Source organism: Anopheles maculipalpis, chromosome 3RL, assembly GCF_943734695.1.
Source record: "Anopheles maculipalpis chromosome 3RL, idAnoMacuDA_375_x, whole genome shotgun sequence".
NCBI classification, from domain to species: Eukaryota; Metazoa; Arthropoda; class Insecta; order Diptera; family Culicidae; genus Anopheles; species Anopheles maculipalpis.
In genome coordinates this window covers 63475070-63493731 of record NC_064872.1, presented here as the reverse complement: position 1 = coordinate 63493731, position 18662 = coordinate 63475070, and the positions used below count along the sequence as shown (strand labels likewise).

The 18662-nt window shown below is 40.7% G+C and overlaps 3 protein-coding genes across 10 annotated transcripts in view; 2 read left to right on the top strand and 1 right to left on the bottom strand.

Moving 5' to 3' along the window:
• The window catches only part of LOC126563129 (coatomer subunit zeta-1), a 558371-nt gene that overhangs the window by 337352 nt on the left and 202357 nt on the right, over window positions 1-18662 (bottom strand). The gene's annotated exons all lie outside the window — the stretch shown is intronic.
• Window positions 1-18662, top strand: part of LOC126561377 (trafficking protein particle complex subunit 11) — a 411048-nt gene that overhangs the window by 242206 nt on the left and 150180 nt on the right. The window lies entirely within an intron of this gene.
• LOC126561459 (collagen alpha-1(XVIII) chain) overlaps window positions 1-18662 on the top strand; it is a 191481-nt gene that overhangs the window by 31935 nt on the left and 140884 nt on the right. For all 7 annotated transcript variants that reach the window (XM_050217618.1, XM_050217620.1, XM_050217617.1 and 4 more), the window contains exons 2-3: window positions 16626-16717; window positions 17890-18431. In XM_050217618.1, coding sequence (XP_050073575.1) covers window positions 16626-16717; window positions 17890-18431 — 634 coding nt within the window. The remainder of the gene's footprint in view (window positions 1-16625; window positions 16718-17889; window positions 18432-18662) is intronic.

Sequence of the window (18662 nt, the reverse complement as noted above, 5' to 3'; positions counted from 1 at the left end):
GCGAAAGTTTTCTTGTGACAGCTTTCATTGCTGGGTTATTATAATTAAAATCGTAAATGATCAACCGAAAAATTGTGCTGTCATTGTGCAACGGATAATAGTACAAGCTCTTGACTGTCTTTCTATTATATCCATCCAACACCATCCAATAAACCTAACAAATGATCGAATCATTTATCAAACGCTTAATCCGCCGTATCCGAGCTGATCTAGCTCACCTTACCAATCATACACATTTGGTCTACTTTCTCACTTCCACACGAAAACCTGCTCCGCAAAAACCGATCCCCACTTATCGCAGTGAGAAATTATTATATTTCCGCTAACAACTCAGGTGCCAACAATCAAATGCCACCGCCGTGTCTAATCTTTCGATTAATAAGCGGCCCGAAATTGATAAATTTCGCACCGAGCACGTGCCACCACCATGTGCACACCTCATCGTGAGCCAGAAAGACATTAGGCTGGCTGGGAGCGGAAGAATCCGGTATAAAGCACCAAGCGTACCCTGGAAAGAACGGCACGACAACCAGGACGCAAGTTATATGACAAATTATGTCCGCCTCACGGCTGTCCGGCAGTCAACCATCCGGCCGACAACACGAGAATCCGGCGCGTTTTGCGGTTAGGGAAACATAAACAATCATAAATGATAATAATGATATACTTTGTGAGTTCATTTATGCTGGCGCACGCACTTTAACTCCCTCCCCTAAATGTCTGCAACACGCACAGCGCAAAATTCCCAGCCGACGCTTTGAGTCGTGAATGGCGAGGATAACGCACTGGACCCAGGATACAACCGGGTTTATTCTCTTCATCGCCGACCCGTACATGACAACGCCATACGAACTTGAGGGCTACCATCCATTGGGCTATGTATTATTAACCTGTCCCACCACCAACAACGGTATCACACACACACACACATGTGTGTGTATCGTTAGAGCCCGAACAAAAGGTGTACGCAAAAAGGTGGCCGGTCACAATGGTGTACGGAGTTCCGTGAGCCTCGCAGTTTTGTCGCGTCAACAGAGAGCTCGGCTCTGCTCCCACTGGCACAATGATTTATGGGTCCGCGTGGGTCGTGTTATCCGTCCACGAGGGAAGGATTTGCTTGTGCGAAAATTAAGACATGCGTTAGCGGAAGATGAGCGTGTGCTTCATTGTTTCATTGCGTGTGTAGATGTCCATGGAAGGTGAAACGCAAATGAGCGTAAATTAAGGGATGCTGCAAAGAGCGTCCAGGTCCGTGGAGACACTACGGGTGCGTTCTGTGATGTGCGACGGTCTAAAGCTTATTTTACAATAGTTGAATACCATTGCCGGATTAGATGACAGCAGCCAAGGTAAGCTGTGAGGCGATGACAGCACTGAGCAATAGTAATGCGTTGGTTAGCAGAAGAATAGTACTACATGTGACAATACAGGAGGAGTTTGAAATTCTACCCGAATTAATCCATCTCACCGAGGCTGGTATGGTAATTACATCAATCTAAATCTTTCCTTACGAATCGTCACAAAAGGCCTCCTTTTCTCTAGAAACTATTCGTCCCATCTCACATGTTTCAAAATATACTTCAAACTAAACGAACCATTATCTAGCGCGAAACTCACGATCATTAGTTCCCCGCCGTTAATGCCTAAGACACCTTCAACATACTTCGTCGTGCAATCGTGCAGCGTATCAGATTCGCGCTTGGCCCCATTTCCAATCACAAGCAAGGGTTTCAAGTCGCGCAAAAACATATAAAGCCACCATTTTATGGCCAGCAGCAGCAGAGGCAAACCGGGCTTCCACTCTTTGACATGATAATAGACCACCTACTGCTTAATGCCACCGAGGTTAAACGGTTACGTGACGCACTCGGATTGGTCGTAAAATGGTTTATTAAAAACACGTTCCACGATGCTACTGGGAGGTTTCAACGATGCATCTTACTGAAGACAGTAACCGATTAGTTTAATCTTTGTTTACCCACTTAGTAGCAGTTCGGATGTGCATTTGTGAACTGGTATTGATGCGCAGGCTAGAACTACGACGCATAACAGCTCTTAAACGAAAAACGATTTTTTCTTTTGGTGAAATAAATAATGTATCGAGTAGTAACATGTGTAAACAATTAAAAAACATTTACTAATACTCTGTGAGCTTATAAGATAAGCTAAGATAAACGAATCAAGCAAGGTATGAAATGTTGATTAATTCGATTTATTACCCTTTTTATTTAGATAGAAAGGCCATATTAATTTCAATAAACTTACAAATAAAATATACATTTCATCTACGCTGAGAGACAATTAATTACCCTTTTCATGCAAGGTAATTAGTGTTTGTGGCCCATATCGATCGCATTTGCGTTTCCATAAACAAACAGGCTCTACGTATAGCTTTGTCTATTTAGCAAACGATTTACTGAAGCAGCTACTCAGCAATTGATCCTAAACGCTCATTATGATGATGTTTTTAAAAGCTCAAGACTCTTCACTTATGCTATTATTGAACAACAAAAAAGCAGGAAACACTTCACGGTACACTAGGAGAGGCTTGTCTATAACAGGCCTTTTCTATTAATGGGTAGTGTGTGTTGTTTCGTTTTTTGTTTTATGAGCAATAAAGCTCAACAATAAATAAACAACCAATTTCAACAGGGATCGCACCGTCCATGCGCCCAGCACTGCTGCAAAAGTTCATTCATCAATTAACACCGATTTTCGGCATTTTAACAAGTTTACGAAGCACTCCACCTGACGGTTGCAATCGTGCGCACGCCTTCAAACGCCTCCAGCGGCTGATCGAAAGCAACCGGGCTGGCAAGCTGCCAGTTGACATGATGCTCTGCTGTGCTAAATGATGTACAAGCAAAACATTATTTGGCATACACACGCTCACTCTGCTTTGTTTTCCCCCCTTGTTAAGCCACACTTGAACCTTCACGTAGCGAATCAAATTGCACGCGCTGACAGTGAGAAATAATGAAAATACCCCACCGAACAAATATGTCAGCAAAGGCAGGAAAACGTTAATAAACTTCATGATTTTCAATAAAAAAAAAGCTGACCCACCGTTGCGGCTTAACCCCCGGGAGGAATATTGATTTCAATTAAAAATCTGTCAATGCTGGAGCGACATTCCCGGGTACACACACGGGCGGCTCCGAATCGTCTCGCTCTGTACGCGGTCGTATTCCTTAAGGGACAGGGCCGGAAAAATGTTCGCGAGATCGAATGGCAGGTATCGTATTCGTTGTGATTGATCGCTGACACTGATGGTGACACATGCACCGCGATCTTCGCGTTTCGAGCTGTTTCCTGTGTCGATTTCCGTTTCGCGTCAGTCAGTCATGTTGGGCTTTGCGGAACGAGACAGTTTAACAGTTTGCGGCGAGAATCGAACGTCCGCAAGCACTCCATAGCAACACTACACGGACACCGAATCTTCAGATGCTGCATGTCGGTGGTCTCATCTTTTCGGAGACTTTCTGTGAGTTGTGACGCAGGGTCGTAAATGTTTCGTAAGCCACAGTCAAACAGTTGCATTTTGACACTGGATTGTGAAGGAGAAGAGGAAACAAACCAAATGAGCAGGAGAATGTCAAGGGAAACAAGTCTTGTGGAAAGTGTATTTTGTTTGCTAATGTTCATGAATCATTTTGTTTTCATCTCTCATTTATTATTATCTTCTCTACTAATAGATGAAACGGACAATTATTTATTCACATTTTTATTGCTGAATTAAATTATGATTTAATTTTTATAAAACATTGTATTTACTATATATTTCTCGTTTCTTTTTTAAAGATTTTTTTTCTAAAACATTAGTTCAAAACGACTTTTAAATATTTTCTTCACTTTTCATAGTCCTCATGTTTCTGTAAATGGTTCAATTTCAATATTCAATTATTGGTTTATGATTTCATTTTGCAGACAGCAAAAAATACAAAACTGCAGATGAAGACGGCAAAACTTGCGATCAATTCCAAGCTTCGTAGAAAAACTTTTACCCCAAGTCGTTATACTACTGCATCAATCTTCAACCCCTCCTCTCATAAATCCCTTTGCTGTGTTGGTGCATATAAAAAGTTGCAAAAAGATGGTTTCACTTTCCGCCCATCGCAATCAGTCAAAAGTCGATCGAAAGCCAAACCAACCGAAAGCCAAAGCTCATAAGCGCCCATAAATCATGTTGCCGCGGCTCAGAAGAAAGCAGACCCGGTCTCATCTATCGCCCAGAGCTGGGGATTTAAGAATGAAAATGGAGAGGCAGCGACAGACAGAAAAGACGAGTTTTAGTGTTTAACTTTCGTAAACACGTCGCTGTGGCCTCTACCACGGGCGCTGCACATTCCACGATGCAGTATGTATCAACTTCTTTTGATGGTGTGCGCCACATGACCACCTGTCGCGATGTGTTTCTCTCCAATCGGAATGGAGGATAGAAGAAAGGGTTGGAGAGACACAACAACCAACAACACAAACACAAAAACTTTAAACTTCAAAACTACCCATTACCTACCGCATCAGAGTCATCGCGCCCGACGGATCAATGGATTGTCAACTTGGACTGCTTTCTTGCTTCACTATCGGAGCGCATCGGATGAGCATAAGAAATGAACACCTAAAGTAGGTGCGAGCGTCATCATCAGTCTCGTCTGTCTCTGTGGGCGGCTTGCAGACACGGTTGTCTGTACGCGCTTGTGTAAATATTGTCACTCTTCTCGATATTCCAGTCGATTCACCCATTCGCCGACAAAAGTTGGTCAGTGTCGGATGTTGACGGCATTCGTGCGGGAACGACCTATTTGTGACCTGCAGTGCATCGTGTTGATGTGGGTCGCTTGTAACTGGGGAAAACTGCACATTCCAATTGCCTTTCCCTGTCACCAGACGTTAATGCGCCCCATTACCATTCACTTACACGCAGCGAAGGTCCTTGAGATGTAATCGTTCTGAGCAACAGCAACTTCTTCGCCAAGCCTTTCCCTCAAGCAAAGGGAAAACTGCTCCACTCGAGACTTCATGAGTAGCGTGAGACTTCTTTTAAAGAATACACACACACAGCGTCTATGCAGCAAGTAGAGACATCTTAAATCTCGCTCAAGAATCTTACATACCCACTCTCGCCAAAACTCGGCGAGATTCGCGCATAAAAGAAATTACAGTGAAGCACTGAAACAAAAGCAGACAACCAGTCGACGGTGCAGATAAAACATGATTTACGAGATGCAATGTTGGCAAAAAGGGGTGCCACGGCTTACAGCTGAATTCTCGTAATCGGGTGCTTGATTCCGAAACGACCTTTTAATGTTACTCCTTTTCGAGTGCAGGACGAAGAGGATGGGCTCTTACCATTGCCGTAAACACATTTCCTTTTGTTTTGCACGACGGCGCTCGGTTGTCAAATCAAATGCCGTCAACGGGATTAAAGACGAAAGCAGATGCAGTTTTTTTCCGTTACAAGGGTAGGTGGATGATTTAATGGATTTGAATGTGAAATTGAAAAAAACTGCATTTGTGACGCTGTTTAATTCTCAGTAATCGTCGGGATGTTTTCTTTTGTGTGTGTTCTATTTGGTTGATTTAGAAAAATCATAATTATGAGAATGAATACGACTTGGGTGGGAATAAACAATCTTTTCTTTATGTTTCCATTTGAATAGAAATGTTTTCTTACAAAGGAAATTATAATTATCTCACGTCTAGAGGTCTGAAACTTGATAAGCGAGATGAGTCAGATTAATAAGACGTACAATTGTCTTTTTTATTTGAGTTAAATTAGCCGTCACGCGCTTAAATTAATACATTTTACAAGATTAGCTTTTTTTGCACGCATGTCTTCTTTAAAAGATTCTTTTTGCAGACTTTTTATGCTGTTTTTTGGGGCAAAGGTGTAAATGTAAAGTTTGAATCATCAACATTTTTTTATGCTGAATGCTTCGGCTTTTAATTACAAAAATTGGAATCGTACCATATTAAAAAATCCACAAATTTGCAGCAAATTCAAATTTCTCAAGCCATTTTTAAGGAACTTGCCAACATTTTAATTGAGGTACTTTCAACTCCATTCGAAATTTTAAAAAGATTTTGTTTTATGTGTTTTTTAAGTCCTTAGTTGATAAATTAAAATCCATAAGGATTGCATTTTAACTTTTATGCAACGCAAATAATACTTTGTTTATTTTAATTATAACGGCTTGTGCCGTAACGACAACAGCACATGTATTGACCGTATTAACGCAATTTTCCATATTGATCGATTTTAAAAATCGTTCTTGGTAGCTCTTCCAGCTGATTCTTCTAATGATTCATCAAAAATCAATCACCTGTTTTCGTAATGTTTCTCTAGAAAATACCTTGAAATTGACTCTGATTTATAGTGACACCACTTTTCTACCATCAACTGCAAGGTTTACACTTTTCTAGCAACTAAACAACCCCTCAATCTACGGTTGTACCTCAATCTCAATCTACAATCTACAATCAATTCAACCAATCTCCCTCGAGCAATGGGGCTGATTGTGATCAATTCATTTGCTTACTGCCATAACTCCTTCTCTCTAGAATTAACCTAGTGCCAGAAAGCTCAATCCCACCCACTTCCATTAACAACGACTGGAAGTAAAAGTTTTCACTTAAATATTTACGCCATTGTTTGTGTCGGTTCGCACTAAAACGGTAAAACAGTTTTGTAAAAGCAAAGTTTGTTTGCGACTGCATCGATCGGAAACAAAGGCCTGATTTGACAGAAAAGTGCCAAACAGTTGGTTTTGCTTTTGGTTTACTGTTGTGCGCCGTAGGCGCAATTTTCAGACCAAACCAAGGCGTATCATATGCTCGTTATCCTTCCACATGTTGCTGCTTGGTTGGAAAAATGCATGCTCGGAAAGCAGCTCGGGAATGAGAAAGAGCGTGTTTGTGTGTGTGAGAGCAAAATTTATCTTATCAGCCGACTAACGAGAAGTAAATTGATTTTCTTTCTTGTAGAAAGGATTTCTTTCATTGTTTCTTTGCTTCACAATATTTCTCGGCTTTTCTTCCATTGTTTTGCTCAATTAAGTTACAAATTTGCTACGTTTCCGTGGTTGCTTATCAAGATACTATTGGTCAGGTTGTTTTCGTTTTCCGGTATGTTTTTTTGTTCATTTCCTTTATCTGTTTGCTTCTTTCAGTATAAATTCTTTTGTTTTTCTGTCGATTACAACTTCTTACTGAATCGATTCTGCTAGTGTCAGTATACAGTGTACAAAAACATTTACTCATTTTCCTTTTTGTTTGCGGTTCTTTTGCTTTGTTTTTTGTGTTGTACGACAAGAAAAGCAACAGATTAATTTTCTTTTCTTTTGCCCTATGCCCTATGTACACACACTGTTTGCTTGTAATCCTCTCATCATTCCTAGTTTTAACACACAAACACGGCACGTACGAACCACGCGAGACGCAAACAGCGAGCGAGCGGATTAAGCGCCAAAACATGTTCTTTATACCAATGTTTGGCAAGCCGGGCCAAGCCATACGAACCGATATTGATTTTTCCTTGCGAGAAAAAGATTTAGTTAAAATCCATTTTTTTTCACCCACTGTACACAACAACATCAGGCAACCGTTGGTGTGCCATTACGAGTGCTTTTTAAGCCCTAAACACATAAAGTGGATTGCTTGCTGCCAGGCAAGCCCTAATCTAGCCGAATACTGGCGTACGTTGCCACTCGTGTCAGTTTTGAACACGATTAGTACCAATAACAGCCTAGCTTATGGTTGAGGTTTCTCTCCGTAAAAATATGAGAAAAATTGGAAAAACATGTTGCAACACAATTTAGGAAGTTAGTTCTTCCTGTTATTTGCCACCAGTACCAATTAGCGTTTGACACTGATTCGATGCTTTGGGGAGTTGTTAGAGTAAAACAGAAGCGAAACAGAACAATTCTAGCAAACATGAACATGTTTTCCTATCCATTTTTTTTTCTCTCTCTCTCCGTTTTCACCGTTTTCAATTGGCCTACCCTCCGAAATACAGCAACAAGGTGCAGCGCCCCTGGTATGGTAGTACCACCAAAACGGCCGGTAGAAAAATCAATAAATATTCAATTATTCAAACGAAACGTTCGCGAGCGTCCACGCCATTCGAAAACTGCTCGAAACAAATGCCAGAACATGGGCGAGTAAATGGCATGAAATAAAAGAAAGATAAAATCCCTTTCCCGGTGGCGCATCCCCTCCAACAATGCTTCAGGTGGAGCGGATAACGGACGACAACAATAACAAAGCAAAACAAAACAAAACACAAAACCTGCGATGAGATTAACTGCGTGGTTGCGTTATGGTTGAATTTACTCGCCAAACCACCAGGCCACACCACAATTCCATCGCAACGGAAGCCACGGTTTTTTTTTTTGTATTAGCTTTTGTTTAACGACTTCCCTGCTCAATGCGCCACACAGCAACTTGCATCTAGGGGCAGGGAAGATGAGATAGGTATGCGAGTTTTATGTTGTATTGTTGCTTCGAGACAGTGACTGTGGGTGCATTTTGTAATCGAGCCCCCACCCAATCCAATTGGGGGCTGAACCTTCCACAAACCAAGGGTGGGTGGAAAATATGCGATAAAAATGTAACCACCTGCAACACGGGCACTGGTTCGGATAGCTTTATTAGCATAGTTTGCACTGGTCAAAGAGGCAAAATAAAACGGACCACCGTACTAGCCAGTCAGCTGTCAGGAATGCGCGCTTCAGTGGTGTAAAAGGTATCTAATCAACAACGCGGTGGCGCTAATCGGATGCTTTTACGAGGGTGTAGTTTTCCCTCTCTTTCTCTCTCTTGGACCCCATAGCTTTAGGACTGTTGTTGACCGATTTGGAGTTCTGTTTTTTCTTTCATTTCGCACCGATTGGTGGTGTTTTAAGTTGTATCGCATCGATGTAACACGCTAAGTGGCTTTGATGTGGCGTTTAAATCCAATTACTCGATGGCTGCCATGGTTGGAACGATGTTACGGTTTGCAACAAGTTGGGGTGTGTGTGTGTCCTCTGGCTAAGCTCCTGTTGGTAGGTGCAAGTAGGGCAAGAAAATGGAATTAATTATGGTAAAGGTTAAGCAAACATAAGTGGTGAACATGTTTTAAAACTGGATCCGATTGCAGCATTTAGGTTTTGTGGTGAACATTTCAAACCCTTTTTTTCTTCATTTAAAATAATTTCTCTTTCTTGGACTGCGGCCGTATTTTTCTTCTTCTTATTCCTCTTCTTGACCTGCTCAGGATTGCCTGCGGCGACATGGCCAGGTCGCCAGAAAACTCAGTCTAGGACTGCAGTCCTCCATCCGATCTCCCACAGGATGATCCAACCAACTTGATTCAAACAACGAGCTCGTTGTGCTCTTCTACGCCTCGTGCCGAACGGGTCGCTGACAAGCATCTTCTAGGTGGAGCATCCAACCAACGTATCCTTCCGGCTTTGACTACCATTAGGATCTCATAACAGCCCAGCTAGGCATCCGTGTTCTTTGACTAATTTTTTTCTTCAAGCTAAAGAACTAGTTTTTGCTTTTTTTATAGAATTAAGACAAAAAAAGCGCAATCTTTGTCAAGTTTTCTTTTTAATATCCAAAAGATTTGCCAGATTTGAATATTTTTGCGCAATGATGTTAAGCAGAATTTATTATACTAATACATAATTATAATTAAACTTCAGACTAAACTAGACTAAGTCGTCTTTTATCCGACGTTCGACGTGGCCATGGAGGAATACTTACCATAGGTTTGATACCGTGCATTTCGTGTGGGAGTTAGACGACATCCTCATTGACCGTTCAAAACCGGAAAATTAAATAGAACCTAGAAATATGTAAGCACTGCAAACAAAAGAAATAATTGTAGTGATCCAATCGTATGACGAACTCAACAGAATAATTACACAAAACTTATAAAAAGGAAATACTTTTTACATTCGTCATAAACGATTAATCATCATAATCACAATATTCAAAACAAAGAAAAATCATCTTCCTTCCTCAAATACAAGAATGAATAATGCTCATTCCAGCTAACACTCACACGTCACCAGCACGCGCTCGCCGGCGAGTAATGTCTATTTTGAAGGTATTATTTTAATAGCCGCTTCTTGTAAATAAAACAAACTTACACTGTACATGTTTCTTTGAAGTATGATTCAAGAAACCAGCAAGCAGAAGCAGAGCAAACACAAGATCGCCATCATTCGATTAGCAGCACCAAACCAACCAAACAAGTAGCAAATGCAAACGAGAGCTCTCACACTCTCGTTCTTAGTCAACACAGCTTTGAGGCGCAAGAAAAAAAAACAACCAACAAAAGTTGGAAAAAGTTTTTTCGTTTACATTACTTCCTCTCCGCGAAAACGAAGAAATTTGCGCAATAACTTCCAGCACCACTCACACGTTCGACAGTCAGCGTGCGCATGGGATGCAACAGCAACAATTTAAAATAAAACGCTCACACACAGCAACGCAAAGAAGCATTGAAACTGAATCATGCGGAAACGATGATTGTTTGATGTCTTGGCAAATTTGTGACGGAATGTTCGCCCTTCGCTTGGCAAAATGGCGTGCAGTGTACTTAAAGCAAAACTTCTCCAAATTAACAACTTGTGTGCCAGCTCGTAGAGCATTGATCGTACCTCGGCGAGGGAAAAAAAACTTCCACTTGCAGGAAATAATGGATGGGATCGAATTCCTGTTTCCGAGTAACATTCATCAGCACGAAAAAGATTGCTGAAGCTGGCTGGTTGCTGCAACAACCTGCTCGAAGAAGCAGACTCGCTCCTAGAGACTATTGAAGTTGATGTTGTTTCGGTGAAACGCTTTGCACGTTTCATTGGTCACATTCAAAGAATTTGCTTTAGAGCTAAGTGTACGAGGCTGTCATGGGTGGGATGGAAAAAAACTCTGCCTTTTCCACTTTGCAGTTCGCTGCAAGATCTATTTTTGGCGCGAAATGTGGGGCAGGAAGTTATATTATTAATGTAAACGCTTCTGTGAAATTGTGATGTGGATTACATATGCTTCATGGCTAATATGTTGGTAGGCAAGAATTAGCAAAGAAAAACTGTAACATTTTCTTAAGCATTTAGGGAATAGATTTTAGATAGTTTTTGTAAGTATTTGTACAATTGGTAATTTTGTTTTTTTATGGTTCATTATCGTTCAATTAAACCTAATCAGTTGTTCTAAAGAGGAAAGCCTTTTCTAATTTTAACGCATATTTGATCACTTTTGTCAACAACTCTGTTAACCATTCTATCAACAATGCCGCAATAAAGACATTTCTTACAACCACATCATCCGCAACAAAGGTTCTGATCAATAGGCCGTTGGGAGTTGTTGTCCCAAAGCAATGGAAAATAAATAGCAAAACACAAATTGAACCTAAACCGCATGAAAACTGATGCTGCTGTACAGAGTCAATGCAAATAAATAGATGCCAGAGCGCGTTAGCGGCTGGTTGGATCCGTGACAAACAAGCATGTTCATCTTACGCTTCCGGGAAGATCCGGATCAAAGATCAAACAGTGGTGCCAGTAGTTAGAGGGAAAATTGAAACCATAACGTGTAATAGGGATCTAGTTGTGCCTTTAGAATAATATTTTTGCTTGCCCTCCTACGCGTTTTTCTCTTCCATATTCCATCATTCTGGATTGATCTGTGAGATCTTGAACTGTGACTTCCCGTTTGGACGTCTTATGCACCAGCTCTAGGAATATGGGAGATGAAGCTCATCTATCCCGTCAGTTATCCCTTCATTCCATTCCCTCCTAGGGCTTGCGTTTGCAATTTGTCATCTTTGAACGGTTCATCGACCATCAAACGATATTTGGAATGTTTCGCCCGGGCGAACGGGCGGATGATGAATGAAACGAAAATCTTGTCGTCACAAGCGCCGGAACGAAAGAAAGCAAAATGTCCGTTCGTCTACTTGTTGCTGAGATTGAGAAGAATGATTCTTGAATTTCATGTTGAAATGAACTTCATAATTTTAGAAAAGAATCCCGATTGAAGGCATCAGCAAAGTTTCGTTGATAAAAAGGCAAAGATCGTTGGATAAAGGTGAGAGTTCAACAAGTGGTTCGGCACACAATATCTGGCTTTTTTCGAGTGGCAAACCTGGTGTGATGTGGTGAGGAATGAGACCTTTAATTTTCAAGAAGAAGATGTGATTATTATTTTTCTAATGAGTGTGCTCTCGGCTAAAATTGTTCAAGATATTTGGCTAACCTCGATGGCAACTTACATTCAAGAAGAAAGAAGAAAGTTCCTCTCCATGTCTCTTGGAAAAAAAATTCAAAGCTTCTGTTAAACTCTTTGCTTTTTACTTTCCCGATGAGAATTAGCTGTAGAGCTATGAAAGGATTTTAAAATAACAGTTTTGACGCTTACTTTTATTAATTCATATAAAACAGCCAGGCCGTATAAGTTATAAGTAAAAAAACTCCTTTTATCTTAGCTGGAAGACATTTCCTCGTTCGAGACGTTAAAATTCGCTCGGTTGTTTTGTTGCGTTTTGTTCCATCACTCAAAGCCAAACTCGTGTTCATAGCGACGATTCGTTGCTGTGTTCTGTTATCCATGCGTAGGGTCACTCTTCCATCCGGTTTGGTTATCAATAATTTGGTGAAAAAACATTAAACTTTGTCTTAATTCACGCAAAACAATCCGACCAAAGTTATTGCAAAATAAATACCTCTTTCTTGTATCAAATCAAAACAATCGCACAGTAAATAAGCTAACCAATCCCTTCCAAAACATTACTCCACACTTAACACAAACAGCAAGCAAAATAAAGAATACGGCTGGATAAATTGTTGCCTAAGCGAATGCCGCACTAATCGCACCAAGGTTCTGTGGTTCCTTTAGCCCATTAAAGACGCACACTTAAAACGTATATTCGAGCGAAAGCGAGACTAACACTGTCAGAGTGCTTCCGAATGGAGTAGTAACATCTGCCACGGATTCTGCTGTATCCGTAAAAGGCTGCCGTTTCGTTTACTGGTCCCGCTTTCCTCCAGGAAGCTGATCTGAGCGCTGCAAAGTCTGGCAATAGTTTCATTATTAATTATGGCAACCAATCCCCAATTTCCTCCTGGGATGGGATGGTTCACCCAGAGGGGAAAATAACGCGGCACTTTGACGGAGATTGCGAAGGTCATAAATTTTAAGCAACTGTTAGCATCCACTCCGGGATCGACTTACCACACTCCCTTAGTGGGAAGCCGTACCCGGCACACATTATGATTTTGTTCCGTCCGGAGTTGCTCAGTAAAGAGTTTGCTCGAGGAATGGGGAAACAAGTGGCGAGTTGTTTTGGTGACGAATGCGTTTGATGGTTTTGGTTGGTGGTAGTGATCTTTGCTTTGTTTCGGTTGTGCTACATTACGTTTCCAATGATCCTGCGCGGGGTATGAAAAAGACATAATTTTTCATGAAAATGTTTACAGTACCGATTTCTTTGCTAAGAGCATGGGAAAATCGTACGGTTCTGCTTTGTGTTTGAATATGAACGTGGCAAACATTAAATTAAATTGGTGTGAAATTAAAATAAATAGACGCGTGCTTCTAATCGGAGGACGGTTCTAAAGATTTGCGAAATAAGACAAAAGAAAAATTCAAGTGGGGTAGGTTTGACTGTTTGGTTTGTTTTTTTTCTATCCGCCATTTCAAACGATGGAAGTGAATGTTTTGACATAAATTTGCTTTCATAATGATAGCTTAACTTACGGAGCCAAAATATGAATTCTGATATTTATGTTGGCATCTAAATATTTTACATTCCTACGGAAATGTTGGACAAAAACATGTATCTTTATGGCCAATGTTCTAGATCTAATAAATTAAGAATGTTGTATTAATTCATTTTTTTACTCAAGGGAACAAAACCTCAAGCAGAAAAGTAAAAATTCAAATAATATCCGGAAAATAGTACAAAATTATTTTATATCTAGCAAGTTAAGTGAAGCTATTTATTTTATAGCTATATTTTTAATTGAATTCTTGTCTTTATATTGCTTTCAAGTTTAGGTATACATGAACTATAGCAATTTAAATTTTTCTGTTAAGTTTTTTTTTCTTTTTTTAACTATTTTTATATTAAAATAAAATATGACGGCTGACTTAATTATATGAACATAATGATAAGCCATTTCCTCCTTATACGTTGCCTTATCTCGGGCATATTCGGTTGTGGATGGGCTGTTTTCTTTTTACACACCGATTTTATCAAACTTTAACCTTTTCCCCTTCTTTATTCCGTTAAATACCAGAATTTAATGTTTGTATTAGATGTTCTTTCTTGTTATTTTACTTTCAATTTGATGTTCTCTTTTTTTCTTGATTCTTTTCTGCGTAATTATATGTGGTTTTATTCCTACCTAATTATTTCTTTCCTTAATTTGACAGATTGCTGATTCTATGTTAATTGCTTTATAATAGTTGGGTGTTTTCTTGACTACCATTAAAATATTTTCTTTAAATGGCTGATATAATTATTAGATGAGAAATGTGGATTGACGTTTTAATTGTTAAGCTGTGAATCTTTCAACTTGAATATTTGACTGTTTTTCTCAGGACGTATAAAACACATAAATGCTCCATTTCCTAGCTTGGCAAATTCACTTTGCTGAGTTGTAATGTTCCACAATTAGATCCTTCTTTTTCACCCTCGATAGACACACACTCACTCCCGGAAAAACGCGAATTAAAATTTGCCTCCAATTTTATTTCCCCAGCGCACAGAAGCGCGTGTGCCCGTTTTGATGGATGGTAGCGAAATTGCAGTTGGCAACAATTTTAAACGGCGCCATTTGTGCCGCCACGGAAAAAGGCCACCTTCCCGTACTTTAATGATAATATTTTGACAACGGTTGTATTTTTATTACATCTTCCGTGCCGTGACTTTCATGGCTTCATTTGCTTGCGTTTCTGCGCTAGATTTGAAATGTTTGCAGCAGCAGGTTTTTGCAAACGTTTCGACTCCCACGTAAGCGCAAACACTGGTAACGGTGAAGTTTGCATTCTAAGCACTCATCCCTCGGCACACGACCACGAGTGGCAGTAGAAAATTTATGGAAGGGAAAAGCAAACCGGTGACACAATATTTTTCTCCTTTCTTACCACGCAACGGAAATTTTTCATCAGCTGTCACGGTGAAGGTTGCATGATTGATCAGTTTTTACGAGTCCCGTCAGCCATCCCGCCAAAACGGCCTACCGGTGGGTTGTTGAACTTATACAACAGGCTGCCGGTATAACTTTAAATTTGGGCACACCTGCGTGACGACAACCTCGACGCCTCTGGATCCGATTCATTTCGGGCTAGATTGTTGCCTGCATCCTTTTGCGCTGGTTTTATCCATCCCGGCGCTGTGTCTTTGGTTTAGAGTGATGGATCATAAAACCATATGCCACATATTCCATATATATCCCCCGCTACAAAAAACCGGTGGCAAACATTTTTTGGGCCTTTTTTATTTCATTACAATAGCCCAAAACTACACGCATATGCCATCTCATTTTGTGTTCATTTTATACTTCTCTTTGTGTGGCAAGTAGCTTGTGTGTGAAGAAAGATACACATGAAATCCTTCAACGGGAGCTCGTTTATTTTCATTTGTCACTGATACATTTTCACACCTCCTGGTCTGGTTGCAGATTTTCGCCAATTTATAGTGACTTTTTGTCACAAGTTTTTGCTTCCAGCAAAAGGATTTTATGTTTCTTGTTGTTGAGTACCACCTGTCAGTCAAGTTCTGGTATTGGCCAGAATCTCGCACAGATGTAAATAGGTAAATAAATTTTCTGATGAAAGTTTGCTGGCACAGATTGCTGGGAGAACAGATTGATGTTGATGCATTGCAATGGATTTATTCCATTTTATACCGATGAATGAATTCAAATAAATAATTTCTTTTCTTTACAAGAATACATCGACATGAGTAAGACAAATATGTTCAGTAACAGTGGATTTTTCACCAGACACTAGCGTAATGGTTTCAACAATTTTGTAAAAATAAATATACGTTTAAAAAAACCTTTAAGAATTTTACGCACGTTTTAGTAAATTATTTATATTTCTTAACTTAAATCTTCTATGAATTGATAAAAGACGTTCCTTAAGGAGAGAAATAAAATGAGAGTGAACTTGTATGACTATCTTTAAAAAACCCTTTGCCTATCAGCGTCACAGATAAACTGAGTTTCACTCACCGAACCTAGGCAACACCCAAACTCTGTCTCTGCAAGAAACCCCTAATGAGTTGAACAACAGCGCCTTTTGTAACGCGCGACCAAATCGAGCTATAAATTGCAACTAAATGATGCTAACATGTAATGAACGACACGATCATCCGATGTCAAACCACTCTCACTGGCAACCCAATCATCTAATCTTAAAGCACCCGATTATGGGACCAAATTCCTCCCCATTTATGGCACTGAAGCTTCATTCCGCAACGCATAGATTACTCCATCATCTGCTTCTATGCCACACCTGATTTAAATTCATATCTAATTTTACTCCTCAAACACACACACATACACCCAACACATGAGATTTTCGATCATTCACCCTCTCACCTTTACACTTCTTTTCCCCTTTCGCAGGTGGCTTTACGGAACGGTCGTGACGTTGATTTGCATCGCACACAGAGTGACCTCATCGGAGCTGAACATATTTGGCGGTCAGGGCATCCGAGGTAAGTGTGTCGATGATGCCGCTGGTGGTACCGCTGATACTATACTTCCTAATGGTGGCTTATCGTAATTTCGATCGAAAACCGTTCGTCCCCGACGTGAAGTGAACGAGAAGAAACCTATCTCGAAACTGAGCTTTGCACCCCGGGTCAGCTGATGACCGATACATAAACCAGACTTAACGTGGCCACCGTGTCGTGGTGGTGTGAGCTACTACGCTTTCAAGCTTGATTGCAAATTTCTAACCGCACTAACACTGCTCAGACATAAGGGGTTCCGTTCGGTTTCGGGAAAGCTTTCTGCCGAGTGGTCGTTTCCGTAGAATAGCGAATCGACAAATTCATTCGGCTTAAGATTTTCATCGAGCGATTAAGCGTGATGGCGGGTGGGTAAATTTTTGGAATAACTTATGCTAAAACCGCCATGAAATCGCGCCGAAACGTTTCCAATGGCCCCAGAGCAGGATATTAGTATGTTTGACTGACGTCATCGCTATTAATGCGATGATTATATTCACCTATGAATTGATTCATACTTCTTGGAGGATGTATCGAACCTACATTCGAGCGTGAATAACCTCCAATTATTGCTCAGTTCAGAAAGCAAAACGAATGCATGGTGGTTTAATTATTTCTGCAAAAATACTCAGAATGATGTATTTTTAAATTACTGAGAATTTCAAATTGTAACTAACATGATCTTTCTTTGCTCTCAACTTTTGTCTGTAACGTATTAGATTTTGTATTAAACCAAACAGCTAAATTTTGTGTCATGCTTGTGAACATTGAAATAAGCCAATGTATTGATTCTTCCAAGACATATTCTTGCTTCAAAGACATATGTTGGATGATATGTGTATAATCTTTGTTGTGATCTTTTGAATGGTTATGCTCTTCTAAGAAACTTCATTTTATTTTGTAACGAATTATAAAATTATAATCCACAAGCTTTTAACTCTACCCAATTAAATGTTTAAAATAACACACTGATCGGATACGCCTTTCCGTGTTCCAAACACTAAACCCCCAACGCGTATGCAATCTGCATAGCACGCCAGCAAATGTGTCCAACTTGCATACAACAGATTGCTTCCGATCGACCTGCGAATTTTGAATCCGTTAAAACATTCACTCCAACAATTTGCTCCACCGCGTGTTTCTGTGTTTGTTTCCAGATGCACTCGCCGAACGCGATCTGATGGGAGCGATACAGATACCGCTGCAGAACGGGGTCAAGTTCGTCGATGGACTGGACGGGTTTCCGGCGTTTGGCGTCACCAGCGAAGCGGACCTGAAGTCACCATTCAAGCTCATCCTCTCCGATCACCTGCAGGACTTTGCCATTATCGCAACCGTCAGACCGCAGTCCAGCTCCGGTGGTTGGGTGTTCTCCGTCGTCAACTCGCTCGACACCGTTGTCCAGTTGGGGCTGCTGCTCGAACCGACCGCTAGCGGCGACCAGTGGAACGCCACGCTGTACTACACGGATGCGAAAAAGGAACGCCACAGCCAACCGCTAGCATCGTTCCAGGTGCCGTACGGAAAGAGTTGGATGAAGATGATATTTAAAGTGTTGCCGGAGCAGGTGGTGTTTTACTACAACTGTTTGGAGGCGGGCGTGGTAGCGGTGAAAAAGGAACCACGTAAGTTAGTGTTTGATAGCGCCTCGACGGTGTACATAGGGCAGGCAGGGCCTATATTGAAGCGGAAATTCGAGGTAAGTACAGTTACCGTTTTTTTAATGTAAATGCCATGGGCCGTTAAATCGGAGAGAATCATTCCACGCTTTGCTGAATTGACAAGATCGACCGTACGACACCTGCTGCGACGAATTCCATCGTAATGTGAATTCGCGACATCGATACACGCTTGAGTAAGAAATGAGTAAGTGCTGTCATGAAGTGAAAATATCGTCAAGTGTTATTCTGATTCGATTGATGCATAACAG